The following is a 10,597-nucleotide window of genomic DNA, read 5'->3' as shown; positions in this document are numbered from 1 at the left end:
TATCTACAATAATCTTATAACATAAATGGAATTTCATCCAACTTTTCCAAATTACTTCAAATTTCTTATTTCTCATTTTCCTCTTTACGTAGAGCATATTCTTATTTCGAAAATAAAATTGGTATCAACTTGCCAATTGCAATTCGGTCCAAGTCGCTGGCAAGTGGGAAGGGCTATTTTTCTCCCCTTGTGACTGTTCTAGAAAATTGCGGGTCCGTGCCAATGAAGTGAAGACTTTCAAACGATTATACTTAAACCACAAAAAAAAAAAAAAAAAAAAAAAAAAAACAAAGATGAGGAAAAACAAAGCCTTGGTCGGTTAGTCCACCGTGGAGTGCTCTGAGCTCTCTCGAACGTCCATGTGAAGGCCTTAAAAGCTAAGCCCCTTTCAAGAGTCTATAAATAGCTTCTCGGTCCTTCATCTTCTGCATCAAACTCAAGTTCTTCCGCTAGTAAGAAGCACTTACGCATATTCCTTCATATTCTCCACAAATTTCTGGTTCGATTCCTTTCCTCTCCCAAGACAAAAACATGGGTGTCACCACATTTACCCAAGAATTCACCACCCCCATTGCTCCATCTAGAATGTTCAAGGCTTTGATTGTTGATTCTCACAACCTGATTCCCAAAATTGCCCCTCAGGGTATTAAGAACATCGAGTTCGTCGAAGGAAATGGAGGAGTTGGAAGTATCAAGGTCACCAACTTCGCCGAAGGTTAGTTTATAATGATGCTCACAGAGTCCCATTGGTTTCACAAATATATGAATGTCTCTTTATTTATATACCTTCTATAGGATGTAATCTGATTTTTGTATGGTATTATAGGTGGTCACTTGAAGTTCTTGAAGCACAAAATCGATGCTCTCGACACCGAGAACTTGGTCTGCAAGTACACTTTGATTGAAGGTGACGTGATATTTGACAAGATCGAATCGATTGTCTATGAGGTTCAATTCTTGGCTTCGAGCAACGGTGGATGTCTTTGTAAGATGACTAGTGAATACCACACTAAAGGGGATGTGGAGCTTAAGGAAGATGATATCAAGCAAGGCAAAGAAAAGGCTATGGGACTCTACAAAGTTGTTGAAGAGTACCTATTGGCTAACCCCGATATTTATGTTTAAATCGCAACTTCTTGTGCCATTTCTGTCATGCGTCATTTTGATGTTATTTCCCTTATCTGTCACTATAAGGGGTATACAAGCGTGATCTATTGTAATTTTTAGTGCGATTGAATTGTAATTCTGGGTGTTATTAATAAATTTCCATTGGAATTGTTGATGGTTTAATATCAGATTGGAGTGAAGAGTTCTCATAATTGACTCTTCACGCTTTCGTTTTCATGTTTCCTATATTGATGTCTTGATCATTCAAATCAACAAATCATCCAGTGTTAACTCCTAAATTTCACCTACAAGTTCATCATGCATTTTTTTTTCTGAATGAAAATCAGTTCCAAAATCAAATCTGTTGGTTACAGCGGAATTTGAACCTGGTAACAAAACGTCAGTTTGTATGTTCACGCATTCCTTGCTCCACATCGCCATAAAAAACTAGAGTTACTACGCACAAAATGAACCCCAGTAATTTTGCATCAATACAATCTTTAGGTGTTATTATGCTTTGATTAGTGTGTAATCGTGGTCTATTTGTGTTCAATCGTTCTATTTATTGTGATCTTAGTGATTAATCAGGATAAGTACACTATCAGTGCCATAAAGTTGTATACAGCGCTCACTTTCGTGCCAAAAGTTCATGTTGGATCACTTAAGTGCCAAAAAGTTTGAAAAATGATCATTTCAAAGTGCCAACTCCAATTTGGTTGGCCGAAAAATCTAATGTGGTACTTTTTTTTTTATTAATTTTTGAAGTTGATGTGGCCCGTTGGAGAGTACTGTCAGCATTCTAATACCAAAATGACGCCGTTTGGTGTCACCCTTAATTCAAAACCCTAAATCTCCAGCCAGTCCGCTGTCTTCAACGGCCCCCGCGCTTAGTGGCTGCTGCTCCGACCCCCCCACCCCCTCGACCCCAACCCCAATGATGGCCACTTGGAGGTCGTAGCTCCGACCCCGACCCCAACCCCGACCCCGACCCCGACGATGGCCACTCGACGGCCATGGCTCCGACTCGACGATGGCCACTTGACGGCCATGGCTCGACCCCGACGATGGCCACTCGATGGCCATGGCTCGACTCCCGACCGACCCCAACCCCGACAACGGCAACTCGGTGGCCAAGTCGAAGGCCATGATCCGGCTCGTGCTCGGGAGGCCGCCGATGAGTGTGCTGCCATTGATGTCTCCCTCTCCATCTTCGATCTCTCGACGAGTGCCCGGCTTTGCGTCTTCCATTACCTAGGTTTCAGCGACCAGGCTGGTGCTCCCTTATGTGTTGTCGAGGTCATCCGAATAGCCCCAAGCAATGGCAACCGAGTGAGCAACGACGGCCCAGTGACGGCGGAGGCCGAGCGACGATGGCCAAGCGAGCTAGGTCAGAAAAACCATAATTTCAATCCCCAAATAAAATAAAATAAAAATCTCCAAATGAGTTAAATAGTGTCATTTTTGTGAGGCCATCCACGTAGGACGGCAAAACTACGTCATTTTCTTAAGGAGGACCGAAAATGGCGTTGTTTTAAAGCAACCAGAACTTTTTTGAAAAAAATAAATATAAAAGCTATGTAATTAATCCGGCCAGAATCTCTCACAGGTGGCACCAAAGTGATTGTTTTTTTTCTCCGATTTGGCACTTAAGTAATCTGACGGAAACTTTTGACACCAAAGTGAGCACCATACACAACTTATGGCACTGATAGTATACTTCCCCATGAATAATCATATTGCCGCTAGTGTAAGTGAAAGAGTGGCACAAAAAGCATGTAATGAAAAATTACAGAAAAATAGCATTCTCGGAGGTAGTAATTTTAAGTAATGTTTTGAGTCCATGTTTAATTTCGCGTTCTCCTAATCTAATGCAAGGCGTAGCTAGCGTTTTTAGTATAATATAGACGCTAGATCATGTCATTTTGCGAATTAAAAAGAAAAGAGTTGGCAAAGAGAAAAGATAAAAAGAGTAGTGTGGCGTATAGTTTGGATTGTTGTTGCTATTACTTAGCTAGTCGGTTCGTTTTGTCTAGTTCATGATCGTTTCATGTTATCTAGTTTGAGGTACAGGCATGATTAATTTATGAAACTGGTCACGGGGATCTTGTCCTGTGATATGATAAGAAGATCATGTACTTCTTTGCTTGACACCATATTGGGTTTACTTTTCTCACACTTTACATTCCGTCTTTCACATTTACGTGCTTATGTCAATTTGGCATGTTGTTTATTCTATATGCTTGATGGATAGCCCTTTTTGCTCATTTAGTGAAATGTAGCTAGGAGCTTAAAATTTGATAGGACCACTTGAGTCACGTTTTTTATTACATTGTAAGTTTAGATACTAAAAGGGCACTAGTTAGATGATTAGCATAACCATATGGCTCGTGAAAAGTGAAGCGACCTTCCCCCGACCAAAAAAACCGAACGACCTTCCGCGTTTCACAAACAGGTAAGTGGTGACTCCAAAAAGAAAAAACCATGTTAATCATAATGAACCGAGTCAACCAATTGCTGCATATTGGCAAAGTCTGGGAGAATTCGTGCCGAGTGTTATCATAACCTTGTAAGAAGCTCTAGCTGCTCTCACTTAGCAAGCCATCGCCCCGACGGATGCCTAATCCCCATATCTTGCATCGGGAGAGTCGCAACACCCAGCTCAAGATGTATACACTCATTTAATTAGTCACAGAGCCCAGAACTAAAACGACAACAAATCGAGCACCAGCTGCTGATTACTTCAAGAATTAAAAAATTACGTCTGTCCCAACTTCCAGCATAATTTTTGCGTGCGTACGTGTTGTGAAACTCTGGATTAGGACGGATGTGCAAAGGATTGTTAAGAATTACCGATTTCTAATGCTCGCGGTAGTAATTAATTCGGCATCGTACAGGTATGCCTGCATCTTTTTACAAGACACGGTGTCCACGATATAAGGATACATGGGGAATTGACCCTGACCCTCCAGGATGGGGCAGGGCCGGAGAATGGCGACGTCGAGAAACTAAAAATCAAAGCATATGAACCAGAAGTAGGACACGTAGGAAAATTAGTAGCAACGGCCACAGACAAAGGTCCAGTTTATGTGACTAATCAAATCTTGTGGACCCATCGCAGGAACCACATAATTCAACGGATGATTTCATTGGATCAACGATGCACCCGATGAGTTCTCCAGCGTGTAAAGCTATTTCCAGCTGTGGGTCGAAGGAAAGTCCGTCTATGCAAATTGGGAGTTTCAAATGATGTGCTAAATAATTTTCCGTAGTACGTAAGTCAATCTCCTACAATGTGAATATACATGTTCTTTCATCTAGAAGTGGGGCCAGTCCAAAGTGGAGTGCTACCGATAGAGATCCAACTTGAATTCTTCGTCAGCGAAAACAACTGCACCATTCCACACGCATCTCTTAGAATCTATAAATACCCATCAAGTTGTTGCTCAACATCTTCACATTAAACTCAGCAGTCTTCTTCTGCCTTCAAGCAAATCTTTTTCACGTTGCTCCTCCATTTTCAGATCTTCACTCTTAAAATCAAATATGGGCATCACTACCTTTACCCAAGAATTCACTACCCCAATTGCCCCATCGAGAATGTTCAAGGCCTTGATTCTCGATTCCCACAATCTCATCCCCAAAATTGCCCCCCAAGGCATCAAGAGCATTGATTTCATTGAAGGAGATGGAGGAGTTGGAAGCATTAAGCAGACTAACTTTGCCGATGGTAACTGTCATCCTTAATTTGTGATGCGCATACACGTATTTGTCCTTCTTATTGGTTTCTATTGTGATGATTCTAAGCAAGACTTTCAATTTATGTCAGGTGGCCACTTGCAATATTTGAAACATAAGATCGATGCTCTCGATTCTGATAACCTCATCTGCAAGTATACCTTGATTGAAGGTGATGTGATTTTTGATAAAATTGAATCCGTTGTCTATGAGGTCAAATTTGAGGCTTCAAGTAATGGTGGATGCATATGCAAGATGTCCAGTGTGTACCACACGAAAGCTGGTGCGGAGCTTAAGCAAGAGGAGATCAAACAAGGCAAAGATAAGGCTATGGGGCTATACAAGGTTGTCGAGGAGTACCTTTCAGCCAATCCCGATGTCTATGCTTGATGTGCCTTTTAATTAGACCATTTGTTTTCGGCAAAAACTCTTTGGGTTTATACATTAATGTTTTCTTTTTGGGCCATGTTGTACGGAGTTTGCTTTGGGATCCAAGTCGTGGCTCCTAAGCTCTTCCGGCATTTATCAATTGGAATAAATAAGTTTCTTTGGGAAATAATAATGAAGTTTTATATGACTACAATTATTTTTTTATTCACTTATGATACGTCAAGTTTAGGGCCGCACTCCCGACCCGCACTTATCAGAAGACGCCCAAATTGTTGAGGGAGATTAGTTAATCGTCAATGAGAGAAATTGTGCCTTTGCTTCCAGAGGAAACGGGAACTTGCAGCGAAAACCATGTAACATAAAAATAAAAATAAAAAAATAATGAACTCAGGTGTGAGCTCAATGTTAGGTATGGTCCTCCTTAATTAAGATACTTTCAGCTCTAAAATTATCTCAACTCGAATCTCTAATGATCGCCAACTAGTTCAAACGCGTCTTTCACCTATCATCTCCTTCCGCACTTGGCAACCATAGAGATTCACAGATTCATTATTAAGTCTAGGATTCCAATACAAATCGGAGACCAACCAATCAAACATTTGTTTGGACGCACAATAGAAACCCGATACTTTCAACTAAGAGATGACCAAGTGGGAGCTCAACTATGAGTTAGTCAATATATTCAGTTCCACTCACCCTCACTCAAAAGTTGAAATCAATAAATTATGGGCCAACTAGTATATATAACTACTTCACTCCACATCAATTCTGTAATGTGATATTTTTCTAATATAATTCATGTGTATCTCAATAAGAAGACAGCCAGTAGGGCCAAAACAAAGCGATGAGATTGTGCTAACTGGTTGAGGAATACCTTTTGGCAAATCCATATATCTATGCATTTATTGTTGTGATGTCGTGCTTCGCTTTGAGGGTTTAATTTAGAGTTCTGACTTAGAGTAATTAATGTCTTTCTTGATATTTTTTTTAATGAAATATAGTTATGATTGTGTGCAAGTCAATGATTCATATAAATAAAGTTGACGGGTTTTCTGCGATGGTCTCTATAACATCGTGGGCCAATGCCATGAGTTGATCCAAGAAAAGAGAAGAAAAAGAAACAAAAAACAAGCGAAGCTAGAATTTTCAAGAGATTTACAGATTATTTGGTACAGATTCTCGCCATCAGCTTTCGCTGTGAAAGGGGTGATGCAACTTTGAAGCGTTCGGAAAACATCTCACAGCTGCAGTTCCTCCAAAATTGCAACAGTTTATATCAACTTTAATGAATTTTTTTACTCAATTTTTGAGGGGTTGCAGTTTTAAAACCTGTATTACCAAACGTAAAAGTTACGACCCTTCATGACACAACGGCTACAATTCAGGTATGGCTATATACAAGCAGGCTCTTATTATAGTCCGGAGGAATCAAACCAAAGAACCGACCCCATTCAACAAGCATTCGAGTTAGACTTGTAGCTATTTTAGAGGAGTTCTGTTGCTATTTATAGCAGAACTCCTGGGTTCCATACACCAAAAAACTTTTAAAACTGTTCGATGATGGTAATTTTACGCAAAACCTTGATTAATTACTATATTGTTGGTAGCAAAAATTGACTGGTAAATTACTTGTCCGATAACTTGTTAATTCCGACTTGCCATCTTTTTCTAATTACTAACCTGCTTTTATCAGATCGATGAAAAAACTGCTTTTAGCGGATTAAAAGGACTGGTAAATTGTTAATACTAACTACTTTTATCTACTAGGTCAAATCTCAACATTAGGTATAGCATCAACCGAATGAATCGGAGTGATTGCCAAATTATAACCCTGATCTTCAATTTGTAAAGGCTTAAATTCTACGGCATATTTATCTTTTTGGGCTCTTAACCTGGCCCAACATTTGTGTTCATTGTTATGTTCGTATTCTCAACTAAGATTTAATATACCTTTCTCGGCCTTTTTGGCTAAAAAATAAATAAAAGAATTCCTGAGAATAGTTTTGTAATAATGATTCCATAACTTGCTTTTTCAGACAGAGATATCTGTATCATATATGTTTAAGTTGTCATAGAGACAATTCCATTACAGGTCATACATGTGGCAATTTGGTCTCGATCGAATCACAATATTCCCTCAAAAGTTTGCAATTATAGAACAAATATAATATCATGCCATTCATATTGGACCTTATTGTATGAATCCATACCTAAAAGCTGTCTGATAAAGTTTGTCATCTTCCCAACATGAAGTGGTTACAATGTCTGAATGAGACTTCCATAAATCATCACATGCCAAAATTATGTATGCTCAACCCATTTTCTATTAGGTCTGAAATGGCAGACTAATCAACTTGATCTTCTGTTATTTAAAGTAACACATCTATCATCTATGTTGTTTTTTTCCCATTGAAATATAGTCGCCCTCTCAACATATAATTTGGGTTTTTGTAATATTTTTCAGTGTATCAATACTCGAACACAAATTGTTTTTAAAACCTAAACTGCTACACAAGATGTAGAAGTTATCATGCAGTGTGTTGGTAGGCTTTTAAATGATCTAAGATTGAAGTAAATCAAACCACTTAATATAGTTTTCAAACCGAGGTCCAGGTTCTATGATGATTGTTATCTAAATAATTTACATGCGGTAGCAAGAAGGGCAAGGAAAGAAAAGTGCATGATTTTTCTTACAGACTTGGGGTCCAACTTTTCCTTAGCTTAATTAATTTCAAATAGTAAGTTAAACTTTGGACGCACTTGTTCTGTGAAAAAATACTTAATAGAGGAAACTGTTTTTCTTGAAAATCACTTTTAAGGAAAATTGCTAGTTTTTCAGTTGCTTAGTGGTGTATTTGAAAGTGACACTGAAAAACTTTACTGATATTCATTACAATTACTTTCTGATCCTAATGTAAGATATTAAGATGATATGGAAATTCTTATCTAAGATATTAATAATGAATAGGATAAATTTAAAATTTTATTATTATCAAAATAAAGCAACCTTAAAAAAGTATGTAAAAAGAAATAAAATGCAAATAATGAACAGAATATTGAATCTCTCGGTGATCAAAAAGCTTGACGAGAGAATGGTTTTTCATTCTTTTCTTCTCTTTTTCTCCATCTTTGTGCTTCTCCTTCCTCTTTGACCATCACGCCCATTGCCCACGCCCATCTCTCTCCCCTCTCCCCGCGCCCTCAAACTCGGATCGGAAGTCGCCTAAGGCCGACTATTCATCCACCGGTACTCTATCCACACTAATCTTATAACACACATGGAATTTCATCCAACTTCCTACGAATTACTTTCAAATTCTTATTTCTCCCGTTCCTCTTTTACGTGGAGCAGCTTCTTAATCCAAAAATAAAATCGGTACCATCTTGCCAATTGCAGTTTAATAATTTTGCATCATTGACGTATGTGTTAAGTCAGATACTTCCGTCCAAGTCGCTGGCAAGGGAAGGGCTATTTTTCTCCCTTGCGACTGTTCTAGAAAATGGCGGGTCCTTGCCAATGAAGTTAAGACTTTCAATAAATTGAAAAGAAAAAAAAAAGAAAAAAAGAAGAAGAAGAAAATCAATGTTTTGGTCGGTCAGTCCACCGTGGAGTGCTCTGAGCTGTCTTAACATCCATGTGATGGCCTTAAAAGCTAGGCCCCTTTGAAGAGTCTATAAATAGCACACTGGTTTTTCATCTTTTGCATCAAACTCAAGGTTTTGTACTAGTAAGCACTCACACATACTCCATATTCTCCCCAAATTTCTGGTTCAATTGTCTTTCCTCTTCCAAGACAAAAACATGGGTGTCACCACATTTACCCAAGAGTTCCCCACCCTCATCGCTCCATCTAGAATGTTCAAGGCTTTGATTGTTGATTCCCACAACCTCATTCCCAAGATTGCCCCTCAGGATATCAAGAGCATCGAGTTCGTTGAAGGAGATGGAGGAGCTGGAAGCATCAAGGTTACCAACTTTGCTGAAGGTTAGTATATATATCAGATGATGCTCCAAGAGTCCTATTTGTTACACCACCATATGAATGTCTCTTTATTTGTGCACCTCTCTATATAATGTTATTTGATTTCTACATGGTATATTTTTACATGGTATTATAGGTGGTCACTTGAAGTTTCTAAAGCACAAAATTGACTTCCTCGACACGGAGAACTTGGTCTGCAAGTACACTCTAATTGAAGGCGATGTGATCTTCGACAAGATCGAAAAGGTCATCTATGAGGTTCAATTCTTGGCTTCAAGCAATGGTGGATGCATATGTAAGATGATCAGTGAATATCACGCTAAGGGGGATGTAGAACTCAATGAAGAAGATATCAAACGGGGCAAAGAAAAGGCTACGGGACTCTACAAAGTTATTGAAGAGTTCCTATTGGCAAACCCTGATGCCTATGCATAAATTGCGTCTTCTTTTGCCAGCTCCATGATGCGTCATTTTGCCCTAATTTGCCCTATTTGTCGCTACAAGGGATATGCGAGTGTGATCTATTATAGTTCTAAGTGCGATTGAATTGTAATTCTAGGTGTAATTGAATAAATTTGCATTTGAATGGTTGATGTTCTACAAGTAAATTGATCTAATATCACATCAGAGTGTAGAGTACTCAATAATTGACTCTTTAGGTTTTCATTTTCGTGTTTCCTTGAATGATGTCCCCATCATTCAAATCGAGAAATCATCCAACGTTGACACTTGAATTTCTCTAGCGAGTTCATCATGCACTTTTTTGAATGAAAATTAATTCTGAAATCAAATCATCTGGTTACGATGAAATTTGACTCTTGTTAAAATAAAATAAAAAAAGTTAGTTCATATGACCACGCATTCCCTGCTCCACATCACCCTTAATAACTAGGGTCATTATGCACAAAATGAACCCTAGTCATGTTGCATCAATATACTAATCTCTAGGTGTTATTTTGTTTAGTAAGTGTAATTGTGGTCTATTTGGGGTCAATCGTTCTATCTATTGTGATCTTATGATTAATCGTCTTGCCGTTAGTGTATGTGAAAGACCGGCACAAAAAACATGTAATGAAAAATTACAGAAAAATAGCATTCTAGGAGATATCGTGGTAGCTCAGTGTTAAGTTATAATTCCAAAGTAATGCTTTCAGTCTAAAACATTGTTCTAACCTAATGCCTGGTGTAGCTAGTGTTTTTAGTATAACATAGACATTAGATCATGTCATTTTGCGTAATTAAAAAGAAAAGAGTCGGTAAAGAGAAAAGATTAAAAAAGAAGAAGAAGAAGTTAGTGTGGCATTTAGTTTGGAATTGCATCTAGGGATAGGATTAATTCGTTTATTGCATTTTCATTGCTATTACTTAGCCAGTTGGACCGT

The 10,597-nt window shown here is 38.5% G+C and overlaps 3 protein-coding genes across 3 annotated transcripts; all 3 read left to right on the top strand.

Moving 5' to 3' along the window:
* The first annotated feature begins 444 nt into the window (after window positions 1-444).
* Window positions 445-1,245, top strand: LOC104415193 (pathogenesis-related protein STH-21). The gene is made up of 2 exons (XM_010026445.3): window positions 445-715; window positions 827-1,245. Exons 1-2 carry the CDS (start codon window positions 532-534, stop codon window positions 1,123-1,125), a joined length of 483 nt encoding a protein of 160 aa, XP_010024747.2. The 5' UTR covers window positions 445-531; the 3' UTR covers window positions 1,126-1,245.
* A 3,327-nt stretch (window positions 1,246-4,572) lies between these two features.
* LOC104415192 (major allergen Pru ar 1) lies at window positions 4,573-5,388 on the top strand. Its single transcript, XM_010026444.3, has 2 exons — window positions 4,573-4,834; window positions 4,934-5,388. The coding sequence occupies exons 1-2, from the start codon at window positions 4,651-4,653 to the stop codon at window positions 5,230-5,232; spliced, it is 483 nt and encodes a 160-aa protein (XP_010024746.2). The 5' UTR covers window positions 4,573-4,650; the 3' UTR covers window positions 5,233-5,388.
* A 3,568-nt stretch (window positions 5,389-8,956) lies between these two features.
* LOC104415191 (major strawberry allergen Fra a 1.07) lies at window positions 8,957-9,813 on the top strand. The gene is made up of 2 exons (XM_010026442.2): window positions 8,957-9,218; window positions 9,352-9,813. Exons 1-2 carry the CDS (start codon window positions 9,035-9,037, stop codon window positions 9,648-9,650), a joined length of 483 nt encoding a protein of 160 aa, XP_010024744.2. The 5' UTR covers window positions 8,957-9,034; the 3' UTR covers window positions 9,651-9,813.
* The last annotated feature ends 784 nt before the right edge of the window (window positions 9,814-10,597 follow it).

Source organism: Eucalyptus grandis, chromosome 8 (assembly GCF_016545825.1).
Source record: "Eucalyptus grandis isolate ANBG69807.140 chromosome 8, ASM1654582v1, whole genome shotgun sequence".
In the NCBI taxonomy this organism is placed as follows: Eukaryota; Viridiplantae; Streptophyta; class Magnoliopsida; order Myrtales; family Myrtaceae; genus Eucalyptus; species Eucalyptus grandis.
This window is presented reverse-complemented; position numbering and strand designations above follow the sequence as displayed.